Raw genomic sequence first — 15,606 nt, 5'->3', positions numbered from 1 at the left:
CTCATGCAATTAGCATATGTCTATGTTGCAGTAAAGGAAAAAGGATTAATTCAGATTTGTCTGCCAATACGACTGTATATTGTATCAGTTTTGATTTTTCTTAATGGCTTGCTGTTGATTTCAGAGGATAAATATCCTAGTAGTCAGGGAGAAATTCAGATTTTGTATATGTTTGGAAAGTGTTCACTGGTCTTCCAAGTGGAAAAAGGATGATTTGTGTTAAAAAAGTTTCAGATGTTTGCAAAGCAAGAACTGAATTGGAAATAAATTATAGATTTTTTAGAGCACAGATTAGAGCCTTGATGTACAAAAGACAAACTCTTTCTGAAACAATCCTTTACTTCTTACAAGCATCTTTTTGCCTCATTATTTGATCGATGGAATATTGTCTTTAACAGCTACTCTCAGAAGAAGATTGTAAACTTCATGTTGCTTTTATTGCATTTTATGTGAATTTGTAAAAATATATCCCAAATAAAAGCTTGTTTTAGCTTTTTTTTTTCATCATTTCCAGTAGTAGTCTCTTTAACTGGGGCAAAAACATGCCTGTATAAAATCCCGAGTTTTCTTGACTAGTCTTTGTTCTATTTCTTTGCAAGATCTGGTCTTTCAATTTCAGTCACTCCTATCTAACCCCTAAAATCCTAGCGGACCTTTTAGATTCACAAATTAGTAGACATTTCCAGTTTGCTTCAGGAAGCTGTTATTTTGCTTGTTCTTCTATTCCAATGTCTGGAGTTATCTGTTTGTGTGGTAGGAAATGTGGTTTTACACTATAGCATATGCCTTTTTATGCTTATGAGTCTCCTCATCTACTAGCAGATCTAAGCTGCACAGAGATCTGGTCTCTCAGAATTACACAGAGATCTAGAGCTATTGGTAGATTTGCAGCACCCCACCCCAACCCTGCTCCATAACTCAGAATAGCAGAAGACCTATACACATACAATAGCTAGAATGAATAATATTAAACCCTCAATTCTTCTCCCCCAGTAAAATAGTTGTGGTTTCTTACAAATTCCATGGATATACACTGAGTGTCAAAATGTGCTGTGTTTCATGCTCATGTTGTCTTGGTGGGCTATCCTCCTATCTCAGTGACAGACCATATACATTGCATGAAGAAGGCCCAGTTTTAGCCCTTAGTGCTATTGTCAACTAAATATTATCTAATATTACATTCCAAGTGGCAGGGGGAGATATCATCCTCACATGAAACATCCAAGGAATCCTGAGGGCAGCCAAAAGTTATCTCTCTCAAAATTTCTGGGGGTGGGTTTTTGTGCATCCCTAACCCCCCTGAGTGTCTCCAGTTAAAGGATCTCAGGTTGCAGGAGCAGCAAATATACTTGGTGCTGCTTAACAGTCTTTCAGTAGCATCTCTCTTCTCCTGATCATTCTCCTGGAACATAATAATAATAATTAATAATACAAAAGAATTTCACCAAGGAGTGATAATGAATGTGACTATCTGTTTTGGCTCAACTAGAGGAGGCAATAGTCCTGACCATATGTTATGCAAGCATATGGTATTCTTTACTCCTGTTGGGAAGGTAACTAATCTTGATCAGATTGGAGGCCCAATTCTGTCAACTGTTGTGAAAGTAAGCCCATGATATTGCTTTGATATGTATACAGGTTGGCATCAACATTCAAGCAAATGCTGTGAGCAGGAATGTGCTGATCTTTGATGTTCAGGGTGGCTTGTTTTCTTCTTTTTGCCGTTTCACTCACAATGAAATGGCAGCTTAGCTTTGCACTGTATGATATTCACAACTAATCATTTTCTTCAAAGCCCACTCATCATTAGTGTTTCAGCTGGCAAAGTAAACTTTGTTTTGCTATAAACTAAAAGTTAGCAGCCACATAATTCCACAAGGGGACAGCAGGTGTAATGAGGATAACTCAGAGAAGTGCTGTTTTATCAGTCGGGAGTCTTTGAACATTGTTTCTTGGTATTCCAGAATGGTTTCACACCTCTCCACATTGCCTGCAAAAAGAACAGAATTAAAGTTATGGAACTTTTGCTGAAACATGGAGCATCTATCCAAGCTGTCACTGAGGTAAAGCATATTGTTTACACATACTGTTGTGCTTTCAGTAAACAAGCAACATTCAGTGCATTGGATACAGGAGGTGAGAATAGCAGGAAAGATGCTAGGATGAAGCTGGGCAACCTTTCCTTTTGCTTCTTTTAAGTTTTCCACATACCAGTGTGTTTCAAACTTTCTGCTAACTTCTGCTCATCGACTATGGAACCCTGTGCTACTTTGGGCTTTTTGAGCCTCATGCAGGGGTGTAGCCACCATTGCATGGGAGGGTTCAAAGAACCTGGGCCACTACGCCCCAGGGGCCACACCTGGTGCCCTAGCCACATCTCCTGTACCTGATGTCAGATGCACTGACGTCAGATACAGAGGGCATGGCCATGTTCACAAATGGGGCCATGCGCCCCATTTGCAAGTAAACTTTGGCCAGAGCCGCATTTGCAGCCCGGGCAGGATTGCCTCTCCCTGCTTGCAAAGGCAGAGAGACACGTTCCTGGCCGGGTTGGGAACCCAGCGCCGGCTAAAACTTCTCAAAAACAGAGCCACGCCGCTCCATTTTTTAGATGCTTCACTCAGCGCTGGATTCTCAGCCTGGCTGGGAATGCGTCTCTCTGCCTTTGCAAGCAGGGAGAGGCGATCCTGGCCGTGCTGCAGACATGGCTCTGGCCAAAGGTTTCTTGCAAACGGAGTACACGACCCCATTTGTGAACGTGACCACATCCCCTGCATCTGACAGTAGACAATGGTGCGCCTGACATCAGGCGCAGGAGGCGTGACTGGGGTGGCAGGGGCCGGCAGCGGCAGGCTGAACAGGGGCCACCGGTGTCCTCACTATGCCACTGGCCTCATCATCATCCTGTGTGAACTGATAGTATTCCCTAGACTCTAAATACACTGTCACTCCCTTGGAGCTGTGCATTGCAGAGGAAGTGATGGGCAAGCTATATTTCAGGAAACCATTCCTGATCTTATTTGGGAGTCCCTGATAATCTTTTGAAAAATCAGAGTTTCCTGGAACAAACTTCTAAAACCTTCCCATATTAACTTCCTAGCTAGGTAAATGTAGAGTTGACTGATGCCCCTTGATCTTAGGGTTGACCCAGAGCATCACAGTCCATCATGGAAAATAACAAGATGGTCCTTATTTTTGAGATTTGGATGTAGAATATACATCCAATATGACTCTGCTGTAACTATGCTCATTTAAAAGGACAGACCTTATCCAAACCACATAATAAGATGCTGACAAACAGTTTAAGAAGTGGCACTAGAAACAAAAAATGGATGAAATTATAGGGCTGCAAAGCAACTAAACTGTGGTCAGCAAGGGAATTCAAATAAGGGAAGTGTGTATGCATCTAACATTTAGAAATTTGCTTCAAAAAGAAACCAAGTTGAGGTTCTTGGGAAACTGAATCCTATGCTCAGTCTTATATTCTATGCTTGTGTGTGTGTGTGTATGTTTGTATGAGTGTGCACACTTCTTGCATGGAATTAGTGGAGTATGCACATCCTTGAGTAAACTGTATTGTAGTCAAGACTTATATAGCAATCAGCATTTCTATCAAGACACACGTTGAAATCTCGGTTTTTAAAAATGTACACTGTGCAAAGGAAGCAAGTGCAGCTTTGTAATCATAGTAACACCAAACCTTGTTCTGAATTAGTGATGTTTTTTATAGCCATAACGTACAGATTTTGTTAAGCAGCTTGCAAAGATGCTCATCTTCACTGTCAGGGTTAGGCACCCCATTTTAACAGCTCAAACTATAGTCCACATGAGAGGTCACTAACTCAAACCATGGTATCTTTTTCCTCTTGTCTTTCTTTAAAAAAATTTCCAGTCTGGCCTGACTCCGATTCATGTTGCTGCCTTCATGGGACATGTAAATATCGTTTCACAGCTGATGCATCATGGAGCATCACCCAATACAACCAATGTGGTAAGCACCAATCTTAACCTATCATTATCAGCAAAACAGAATCCCGCATGATGATTGTCCTGATGCTGCAGTGGATGAACACTATGCACCCAAACTTTCTCTTTGTGCACATACTTTCCAGGCAGAAACTGGAGGCACTGTTTCACTGCTTCTGATCCCCACAGCCTGTCTCGCCCTGCCAAGCCACATAGCTGATAGGGACTTGCATGGACTGTGCAATCTGCAAACGCTGCATTTCTGTATGTTGGGTGTCAAAGGAGAAAGAGACCAGTCTCCTGGTTGTACCTTATAGTGCCCACAGGATCTTGGGACAAGCTCAGACATTTGAGGCTGACTTTCACATATGCCTACCCAGTGGGTGACATGTTATTAATCTGCTGTACTTTGCTGTTGTTGCTACTAATGATGTGTTTAGTACAAAGGGCTTCCTAGGTATAGTGCAGAAGGCAGACATTGTACTGTCTCTGCTAGGTCAGAGCTGAGCCATAGGCAGCCACCAAGTGGGATCCAGGGGGTCAGAACTGGGAGGTCAGAACAGACTGAGGGTCAGAGCCAGGAAATACTGTTTTTGCCCAGGTGAAGAAGTCCCAGCCAAAAACCCTTCCTTTTGAAGTGAACAGCTTGGATGTGCAGAATAACTCCAGTACCTGGGAAACCTTTACTCTAGGGAGAGACTCCAACTTGTAGCCCTCACACAGAGCCAAAGGCTCCTGGATTTAGCCTCAGTAGCTCCTTTAGCCAGATAATGACTGCTCACAGGGAGCCACTCAGACGGTTTTCAAAACAGTGGCACTCTGTGTGGGCAGCCATAATGTTTCCATGCCCCTTGCTCATGGCTGTCCTGCTAATGAGGCAGGGTGAGGCAGTTGCCTCGGGCAGCAGGTTAGCAGAGGTGATGGATTATTTATTTATTCATTCAGTTATTTGCCACCTTTCATAAAGAATGTGTCCCAGATCGGCGTACAAAAGTGAATACAACAGAATTCCATAAAATCAAAATTGCTTGCCAACAGCTTCCACCAGGGCACTGCCCCCCCAACCCCCACTTGGCGGTGGTGGCATGCACAGCAGCTGCCACATCTACCAACCTAGCCTTCCTCCTCCCTCTCACTCAACCTTCCCTGTCGAAAGGCAGGCAGTGGCAAAGATCAGCAGGAAGTGTCTCCGGATCACTTCCCTTCTCTCCGTTCTTGTGCCCTCTGCTTTTTCAAAGGCAGCACAGAATGAGGAGCAGGAGGAGTAAGGGGAGATGGGCGGAAAGGTTGGGGGGAAATTGGTGGGAGGGGCAGACGGAGAGCTTTGTGGGGATGGGGTGAATTGGCAGGGGAAGATCAAGGTGCTGGAATTGGTGGGGGTAGGGGGGGAGTCAAGAAGTGATGAGGCAGAGTTGGGAGGAAAGTAGTGTGCTGCACATTGCAGGGGTGAGGGCAGTGGCTCACCATGCTGCCCCCAGGCACTGGAGCAGGAGTTATCTTGGGCTACGCCTGCCTTTGCCACAGAGGCCAACGCATGACTTCTTATGAAATACCATTGTGAAGGAACATGTAGTGGGGGGCACATAAACATTCTTATTGCTCGTGTGAAGCACTGCTGTACAAAAACAGTTTTTAATCGCTTCTGAGTGGGTGATCTGTAACATTTGAACCATTCTTAATAATGTGGAAATATGTGAAGATATGAAAGGACAAGGGATTAAGCCAAATGAACTTGCATGTAGAATCATCAGGGAGAATGGATGCGGGTATGAAAGAAGGGCTGTATATAAGGGCTACATGCTTGCCTTCATTTTAGTCTGAGGGTCCATGGAAGTGAATGGTGAAGTTAAGAAGGGAGGCTGGTCACCTTGGCATGGAGTTGCACTCCTCAGCTGCCATCGTGAGGCAGTGACTTGTAAGGAACCTAGCAGCACTTTACCAGTTCAACTGAAGATGAAACAATGTGATAGCTTTTAAAAGGCAATTCTGCACTACAGCTTAATACAGCTATGTTTGAAGATAACTATGGTTGCCTCTTGCATTCCCATTTTATGGTGTGCTTTTAAAATGTTTTATGTATGCATATAAAAAACTCCATTGTCAGAACACTGTAAATGTGTCTGCAAATGTATATATCATACAATATGCTTGCCAGGGAGCTGGGATCAGCCACTGTTCTCTGATGAGCGTACATGTCCTTGGCAGCATAAACCTTCTCAGCTCCACCGGTTTCCTGCTGCATAATATGTGAAGCAGCTCTTAAAAGAGGCAAGGTTGCTGACCAGAATTAATTAATTAACCTCTGATGTGCTGCTAGTGCTCTGATGAATGCAAAGTGAAAGCCTAACATCTTTCCCCCTTGTGTCAGGAGGAGAGCTCAAGGGCTTCTAGGAGAGCTTCCCTCATTCTTATAGCATTGGTGGGGGGCGGGGGGAGAAGAACTCATTTATACTCTATCTCAGTGTGTCTCGTTTTTTTAGAATGCATGAGACTCTTTACTGCCTTGAACCCAGAAGACTAGGAGCTTTGCTATTTTGAGGCAAGCCCTGTTGACGTTGTGAACAGATTGCAGCAGATTGTCAGGACATATTGCCTGTAGCCGCACAGCCATGCTAGAGTGCCTCCTTGCACCCAAAGGCTCAGTGGAAGGGTGTTGAATAAATGGGCCGGTTTGAAATGAGTTTCTGACAGTAACAGGGCTGCAAACGCACACACAGTGGTAGTTTTTACAAGTTTGGCACTGACTATTTTTTTTGCAAAAGTTGCCACGTGAAGGACAGGCATTGCTGCAACACAACATTGCCTGATTTGCTCTGTAAAACCATTTTAGACTATATACACATATGTAGCACTATCTGTGCTATAAACAATGTTTGCTTTTAAACATTCACTGGATTACAAAAGATCTAGAAAGCAGCTCCTCTCTTTCAAATCAAGGTTTTTGCTGCTCTTACTGTTTCCCTGGTGGCACTGGCACATCTTTTGGTTAAGTCTGTGAAGCTCTGCAAATAGCTTTCCCCCGCTCCCCTGCCCCTTCCAAATTATTGATTTATTTTCATCAGTCCAGCTGAGTGCTTGCTTGCTGACAGCAGATATCAGGGTCAATAGAGTACAACAGCAAGGGATTTAATTGGAGGGTAGGTGGGATGTACACATCTGAATACTTAAAGTCTGGCATAATTACACATGCTTGACTAAAGTGAATGGTCATTTAAAGGAACGTGTTAACACTGTGGATGGAGTACCAAATTTTAAAAAGAACATTCTTTTCTTCAACAAAGACCAAAACACGTGCGTGCCTTAATAGTTAGATAATCAATACCAGAATAAATTACATTCTGAGGGCCAGAACTAGGGGTCATATATTGATTAGGTTTTGCATTCTGTTCCCATATAGCTCCGTGGAAATATTCATGGTGTGATTATTTCTGACTGAAACATTTATTTAGAAAAATGTTCATTGATGCAACAATTCCTGTTGCTTTTTATCATTTGGGTTTTTATTAGCACCTTAATCTCTGACAATGTGTTCCATTCCTAGAGGGGAGAGACTGCACTCCATATGGCTGCCAGAGCTGGCCAGTCAGAAGTTGTTCGATACTTAGTACAGAATGGAGCTCAGGTAGAAGCGAAAGCCAAGGTAAGCTGATTTCTTTCTGTACTCGAAATGCATTGCAAGTGTCATGAGCTCAGTACTCCAAAGCACCACATAAAGAGCCTTTGGATGGCGCAGTTTATAAATGAAAGAAAGAGAGAGAGAAAGAAAGAAAGAAAGAAAGCAAGCCACTATCTAACCAGGGGGCTAAACAGGAGGGACCTTACAATGAAATTAGCCTCAGAGGGATTACTGTTGTTTGACAACAGTGAGATTGTAGCAAGCTATATTATCCCATTTTGTTCAGATTGTCATTCTGCAAAGTACTGCACAAGGCCTAAAAGAGGCAGCTTGGAACAGTCGGACCAGTAGCAGGGAGTCGGACCAGTAGCAGGGAGAAGGTATCAGATTACAGGTAAAAGGCAGTAGATCAGCCTCAAGCTCCACCAGCTTGGACGTAGTCCCAGAGAAATAAGATCTTGTTCTGACAATAGATCAGACTCGATTGAGAGCACAGTTCACAAGCCCCACCCCTGAACTGTGACATGGCAGGCAGGGGCGTAACTATGATAGGGTAAGGGGAGACAGTTGTCTGGGGGCCCACTGCCTTGGGAGACCCCCCAGAGGCAAGTCAAATGACTGACTCCCCCTGCCACACACCTGCCCAGGCTTCCTTCAGTTGTATTCATCCTCCGAAATTGATGTGAGTGTTAAGACCTGGAGCTACCAGAATAGCATGTCTTTCTCTAGTACCATTAAATGACTTGCATCGTCCACAATTTACAAAACCTTTTAAAAAATGATTTAGGATGATGTTCTATTGTGGCACATAGGAGAGATATAGATATAGAGTGCTAGACTAGGACCGGGGAGACCCGAGTTCAAATCCCCAATCAGCCATGATACTAGCTAGGTGACTCTGGGCCAGTCACTTCTCTCTCATCCTAACCTACTTCACAGGGTTGTTGTGAGGAGAAACTCAAGTATGTAGTACACCGCTCTGGGTTCCTTGGAGGAAGAGCGGGATAGAAATGTAAATAAATAAATAAATATATAAAATTTTTGCTATGCTTTTTTTTACCACTATTCAGTCTCATTTAAGATTTCTTTACTTCATGAGCTGAGCTTCAGTGAGGGGGGTCCCATTTTAAAATCTTGTCTCTGGGCCGAGAGACAACCTTGCTACACCCCTGATGGCAGGAATTTAAAGGGGCAGAGCTCTGACTTGAAGCAGTGAGTCCCACTGTCACTGAGTAGCTGCAATGTGTACCTTGTGTGCCTCCTTACACAAGAACTTACAGGGTAGTGAGGGGCCCCAGATAGAGGGTAAGTTGAAGATGATGGATATTATGCACCCTTGACCTTCAGGGCACAATCAGTCTTCAACCCTACTGCCAGGATAGCCTTGGGGTTGCTTTCTAACAGACTGAGCCTCAGGCAGGCTTGGGGAATGCAAGTGTCCAAGGCAGACTTCTGCTGACCTTGGACAACCTCCATGTTAGACCTCAGCAGGGGGTCCTGGTGCAGGCAGATGAGGCTCAAAAAGGCCAGTGGCCTCTTGATATGGTCAAGATAGACTGGTGTTCTGCTACCAGATCAAGCAAGCTCCGCAGATGAGGCAAGGCAAGGGAGTCTGCATGGGTATGACAGGTTGCTCAGGATGAGGAGCCCTTATATAGGACTAGTCTTATGAGAATTCGTATATAGGACCAGCAGGGCCCCTATTGATTCCCCAGATCTCCTTAGCCCTCTTGAGCTGACTGGCTGCAGTTTCCTTTCCTGCCACTGTCAGGGTGGTGCTATGAAACAGCAAAGCTCAGACCAACTAGTCCCTCCCTCTGCAGGTTGTCTTGGAGATAGGGCACCAGACTGGCAGTTGGAAGCTCTCATTTGATACTCCCTCCCAGTTGTTACTTGCACTTAAAAGCCTCCTCTGCCCTGGAGCCAGTGAGATAACCATACATATAAATAAACAAAATCCAGTTTTGCACTAACATGACCAGGAAACAGAACTCATAATGGGGCTAAGCAGATAGGGTAGGGATCAGTTTTAAGCAGTTCCATGAATGCATTGCATTCAAGCATGGATGCCTTCCCTCCTCACACTGCTGTTGGTGGTTATAATTACATTTCGCTAGTGATGTATATGCCTGACCTAGTGTAGAATCCACTGTATCTGGTCCCTATCTCCTTCACACTTAGGATGACCAAACACCACTGCACATCTCTGCACGACTGGGAAAAGCTGATATAGTGCAGCAGCTGTTGCAGCAAGGAGCTTCTCCGAATGCTGCGACAACTTCAGGATATACACCAGTGCACCTTGCAGCACGAGAAGGACATGAAGATGTAGCATCGGTACTTCTGGATCATGGTGCTTCCTTAAGTATAACTACCAAGGTAAATAAATTTTAGATGTGGCAGACAGTGGAAAACCTATTAAAAATAATGATGTTATGGCCAGTCTATATCCAAAAAGTCTGTCATAATGAATATAATTGATCCAGACGAAGTGCTGTGTAGCATAAAGCTGTTATAAACCCCCACAAAAGCCAAATGATGGTAATACAACCTATATCAATGTCAAATATAGATACATTATCAAAAGTTTCTGTGTTACACACAAGTTCAGTCTGTGTACTAATGTGACAATACTATAACTTTGTAGCCATTCTTTACATGATGCAGAATGTGATGGTAGCCAGAGGCAGGAGAATTCTAGAGGGTACCAATTCATGCTGTAGGTTGGGGTGTCATATTTTTGAAATATGAAAAGGTCCCCATATTGAAAGCTCCTTGTGTGTAGTAAACTTAGCTCACTAAATTATCTTCCTCTCTCTGTCTGATGTATTAATTTACTGTTTTCAGGGAACTTTTCCTTTAGGGAGCATTCAGAAATATAATACTCCCCTTTTTGCAAGCTGAAGTGCTACAGTGTAAAATTCTGCCACCTCATTGTGCTCAATGTGTATATTTAATCTTAGTTAAAGAAGCTCCTTAACAGATGGAAAACAAAATACAATTTACTGTCCCAAATGGATTGCCTCAGTTACAGACTATAACACAAGGGGCAAGCATGGCTCCTTGCACTAGAGATAGCCATGGACTCCTAGGGTAGGATCTGCCAAATTCAGAGCCAGCTCATGCTTGGTATTGTGCTGAGAAAGTACAAGCAGTGCACAAAGGAGCACATTCAGACTAAATGAACCACTTGTAATGGTGGGGGGCGGGGCGGGGGGCATGTGTGTGTGCATGCATGCATGCATGTGCACATGAACACACACACTCACTCACATTCTAGGGCCTGAAGTACTAGTAGAGATCTCTCAATCTAACTGCCTTGCCCCAGGAGATCAAACCTGGAAACAAGAAGGTGATAAACAGACCCAAGAAGCCTCATCAGGGCTTCTACTCTGCAGAATTTTGAAGGGAATGTTTTTAAAGCCCCATAAAACACTAAGGGTTATCAAAATTTAACCCATCTTCTCCCTCTTCCTTATTTTCCTTCAGAGAAGGAAAACCAGAGTAGCTTAAAGCATATTTGTAAAACTGTTCTTGTTATCAAATGTATATGCTAAGGAGGGATAGTTGAAAAGTAGTAGCAGCAGTCACCATGCAGAATGAACACAGGCTTTTTAGAATCTAGGAAGTAAAGTGCCTACACTAGGCTACTCCTGTCTAGCCCCTGTTTGCTACCGCCAAGGCAACCAACTCAAAATGATTTCCACATAGAGTTTTCACAAAACTGCTCACATACCAAGCCTTGCACCTGCAGCCTGTGCATTTTGTTTTCCTATGCATTCATTGAAACTAGCCAGTCCTTTGTATATTCTTGTATTAGATTTAACTTCTTTCTTCTTTTAGCTTTTAACAAAAAAAATCTGTGTTGTGATATTTCCTGTGAAATGCACCATATTTTAATATATGCTCTGGCCAGTAACCTGTGCATTAATAGTTTGAACTGACTAACTGGTTAGCCAGGTTTGGAATGTTCCTTGTGTCAATAAAGCAGCTATCTGAGTAATTCAGAAGGTTCTTCACCGAATATATATATACTAGCTGGGCTGGGTGCAGAGTATTTGCACCTCTGTTGGCCCTCCCGGCCCGCTTCTCCCTGCCCCCCACCGCCTGGATGCGGTTTCTGGCCGGCTTCCTTCCAGGCTGGCCCGTTCCCTCCTCCTGCCCGCCACCGCCTGCAGCCAGGCCGGTGCCTTCTCATCCCAGCGGTCGGTCTAGCCCGCCGCTGCCACCTCCTCATCCCGGCAGCCATTTTCTCCCTGTCCCCGTCACTAGTCTGGCAGCTGATTGCGAACTCTTGTGAGAGCTGTCATGCATGGGATTAGCGACGGGTACGCCTGGGATAAATAGATAGATAGATAGATAGATAAGGCAGCAGGGCTCCTGTTCTCCTCAAAGAAAAACTAACTTCTTTGTATTCCACCTGGGCCTTTTTGACACACAGTTGTTTTTCTTCTTAAAAACAAATCTCACTTCCAAAAATAGTTGCCCAAGAATAGAAGAAGCACTGTCAAATTTTGTCACAGTGGCAAGTGATTTCAGAAAGCATGAAATATGGTCCCAAACACCCACCTTATTTATAATGGGAACTAGTAATGCTTCCTGATTTGTCTCTCCTAAAAGTACCCTTATATATTCTGTTTTGTTCATGATACTGATACCTTGCTCTTCCTGCAGACAGCTCATAGCAGCTTGTGTACGGGAGGCAGCTTCTTAGACCCTGTAGTAGAACCAAGTCATGTGTTGTTTGTTAGATCATTGTTAAAGCCTCTCATCAGGGTTCTGTGTACTCTTATTTAGCATTTGTATGCTAAAGAACACTGTGAGGTGTGCATGCATTAGCCCCACATTTGCAGCTGGGGATCTGAGACTGAGAGAGAGTGGCTTGCCTAAGATCACTAGGGCAGGTTCACACATAGTGGGGAGCCTGTGGTTCAAGCAGCCCAAGTTGCAGCTAGGGATGTACAAACAGGTTCAACATCGAACAGGATCGAACCAAGCCACCCCCTGTTTGGTCCGACACCAGACCGGATCCCCCCCCCCAAGCCTGTTCGGGGGGTTTGCAAGTTGTGTGTGTGTGTGTGTTTTTAAATTAGAAAATTGTTTTTAACTTAATCCCTCTGGGGGTGTTCTCTGAGGAGGTGGGGGACAGAGGTTCCCCCCTCTCCCTGCGGCCTCCCTTTTGTCCAAAACGAGCCCATTCAGCTGTTCTTCCCCCTCACCCACCGGAGTGACAGCCATTTTGGAGGCCACCATGCCTGCACAATGGGCCTCTGCATGGCCTGGGTCATGCCAGGTTTTGGACCGAAGGGAGGCCGGTAGGGGAAAGGAAACTTCCATGGAGACACACACACCCTGCCGCCACTTTGGAGAACAACCCCAGAAGGGGTAAGTTTAAAAACAGTAATTTTGTTTTAAAAGTTCTTAAACTCCCCCCCCCCCCCAGACCGGACGTGAGGGGGTGCCAGACCAAACTGGCCCAGTCTGGTTCGGGTCCAGTTGGGACTAGAACTGAACTGGCCCAACCAGTTCTGTGCACACTGCTAGTTGTAACTGAAACCACAGATGGCTTCTGAAACTGGAGCCACTTATGGTCACATATCACAGCTGGTTGGAAGTAGCCAAGTTGAACCAAAGGTACTCACCTTATCCATGCTTCCCAGCAAGGCCCTCTATTCTATTCCAGCCTGCCTGCTGCCTTTCAACTGGCAAGGCTTCCCTACATCATCATCTTCACAGCCATTGGCCCCAATTGCAAAGGGGGCTGGCTCACTTGGAACAAACCAGAGGTCACAAAGTGTGTGGGTTCAGATGTAATACAAATCTAAGATGGAGCATTACTAGGGGTGACAAGCCATATTCAATTCTTGGTTACACATCTAGATTTCCTGGCCTGAGGGAACATGCAATTCCTGCCAAAGGGCACGTTCACACAATCGCAAACTGGGTAACTGAGATTGCAAGTAGGTTTTGTACTCTGTGTGAGTCGACCCTTAGTGAGTTTATGGCAAAGGTGAGATTTGAACCAGGGATGTCTTCATTTGCAGCTCTGCCTCCTAACTTGGCTTGAGAGATATTAGGGATGTGCTGAATGTTTTGAGCTTGAAACATTCCAACTCGAAATGGGCCGTTTAGAGTGTTTCAAGCTCGAAACAGAATGCCCTTCAAATGAAGGACCTGTTTTGAGCTCAGAACAGAATGACCCTGTTCTGATTCAGAACATTTCAAGTGTTCTGGCCTGTGAAGGCGGCACCAGGGTGGGTGGCAAGGGGTGTTGGAAGGTACCTTTTTAAAAATCATTACCTGGTTCAGCCCTCAAAATCATTACCTCAGCCCTCGTGAGCAGTGGTATGTACAGAGGCCAGAAGAACACCATAGATGGGGCAGCCTCACCGTGAGATGCCTGGTGGGGCACTGCTGCTTACGGGGGCTGAGCAGTGACCAGGTAATGATTGTTAAAGGAACCTCCCACTGCCCTTCACCACCCACCTTGGCACCGCCCTCACCAACCGGAATACTCAAAACGTTCCAACTCGGAACAGGGTCATTCTGGCTTGACTGGTTGTTCTGATGGAATGTTCTGAGGATTTGCATTCCATTCCAAGACTGAAATTCAAGACAAATCCCATTCTGTGCACATCCATACAAAATATTACACCATCTCCCAAGCCATTGCCCATGAACTTTCAAGAATATTTTTGCAATCTGAGTAGGGCTTGAAACTCCATTTAAAAAAGAAGGATGCGATTCTCAGGAAGCTGAATGTTGTATCCAATAGGACCTTATGTTCTTTTACTGCACTAATGCAGAATCGCAACATGTCCAGGCCAACCCTTTCTCTTAGATCAGCCGAGTGTGTAAACTGTTGTTATTGCCAGGATCAGCAAAAGCCTTGAAGTTGTTGAAAATGCCTTTCTCTTACAGAAAGGATTTACTCCTCTACACGTGGCAGCCAAGTATGGCAAAATTGAAGTAGCCAACCTCTTGCTTCAGAAGAATGCATCTCCAGATGCTGCTGGGAAGGTAAGACAGACAAGGATCACTACCCACTTTTAAGGAATATACTCAGTCTAGATCTTCCCTATCATTAGCCAACAACAATCACTGGTAATAGCAAGAGATATCTCTTGGATATTGGCATTTTTCTGTACACATACAACACCTATTCTGAATTCCCTTGAGCCATAGTGGGTTCTTGAGGACTTTTGTACTTCAGAATTCACCCAGGCTTTCTTATCGTTTTTGTATTATGGGTCCTTTGGTCATTTTTTGCTAGAAGTTATGCCAGTGACAAAGTGATTATGCTCAAAGGATGGAGATTTTCCAGGACACACTAAAAATATTTACATAAAATCAGCATTTTCTAAATCACATTTGAACTATTCATTTAGTACAAACTCTTCCTGGATTAGAGTACTTCAAAATGTGGTTGTGGCAATTGCATGACAGAATGCTCACTTATCTAAAAATTACTGCCTGCACATTAGCTTATGTGTATTGAAAAAACACATAGAAGAAAGTACCGTACTGTCTATTGAAAAGGAAAGGCAAGTCAAATTCATTCAGAAAGCCTAAACCATTGGCTGGGACCCTTCTGTTTGAAATGCTACTTTTCTATTTTGGACAGATTTTGATGTGGGGAAGCATTCAAACAGAGGTATATCTAGGTAATTTTGGAGCCTGGACCTAGAGGCCTTTGGCCACACACATCCCATCACAAGATAGAACTTATAGCATACCATTATATCATTGTATGATACCATTACAGGTGAAACTCGGAAAATTAGAATATCGTGCAAAAGTCCATTAATTTCAGTAATGCAAATTAAAAAGTGAAACTGATATATGAGACAGACGCATTACATGCAAAGCGAGATAAGTCAAGCCTTAATTTGTTATAATTGTGATGATCATGGCGTACAGCTCATGAAAACCCCAAATCCACAATCTCAGAAAATTAGAATATTACATGGAACCAAGAAGACAAGGATTGAAGAATAGAACAATATCGGACCTCTGAAAAGTAT

At 44.0% G+C, this 15,606-nt stretch overlaps 1 protein-coding gene and 1 long non-coding RNA gene across 35 annotated transcripts in view; one reads left to right on the top strand and one right to left on the bottom strand.

Moving 5' to 3' along the window:
• ANK3 (ankyrin 3) overlaps window positions 1-15,606 on the top strand; it is a 661,543-nt gene that overhangs the window by 473,697 nt on the left and 172,240 nt on the right. For all 34 annotated transcript variants that reach the window (XM_053306987.1, XM_053306988.1, XM_053307003.1 and 31 more), the window contains 5 exons: window positions 1,965-2,063; window positions 3,893-3,991; window positions 7,508-7,606; window positions 9,764-9,961; window positions 14,504-14,602. In XM_053306987.1, coding sequence (XP_053162962.1) covers window positions 1,965-2,063; window positions 3,893-3,991; window positions 7,508-7,606; window positions 9,764-9,961; window positions 14,504-14,602 — 594 coding nt within the window. The remainder of the gene's footprint in view (window positions 1-1,964; window positions 2,064-3,892; window positions 3,992-7,507; window positions 7,607-9,763; window positions 9,962-14,503; window positions 14,603-15,606) is intronic.
• On the bottom strand, window positions 267-14,017 carry LOC128349867 (uncharacterized). The gene is made up of 3 exons (XR_008319048.1): window positions 13,883-14,017; window positions 12,241-12,299; window positions 267-1,990 (listed from the first exon to the last, which is right to left on the bottom strand). It is a non-coding gene; the product is annotated as an uncharacterized LOC128349867 (long non-coding RNA).

The sequence above is a fragment of the Hemicordylus capensis genome, chromosome 3, assembly GCF_027244095.1.
Source record: "Hemicordylus capensis ecotype Gifberg chromosome 3, rHemCap1.1.pri, whole genome shotgun sequence".
NCBI classification, from domain to species: domain Eukaryota; kingdom Metazoa; phylum Chordata; class Lepidosauria; order Squamata; family Cordylidae; genus Hemicordylus; species Hemicordylus capensis.
Note: the sequence above shows the minus strand (reverse complement) of the source record. Positions and strands in the feature narration are given on the sequence as shown.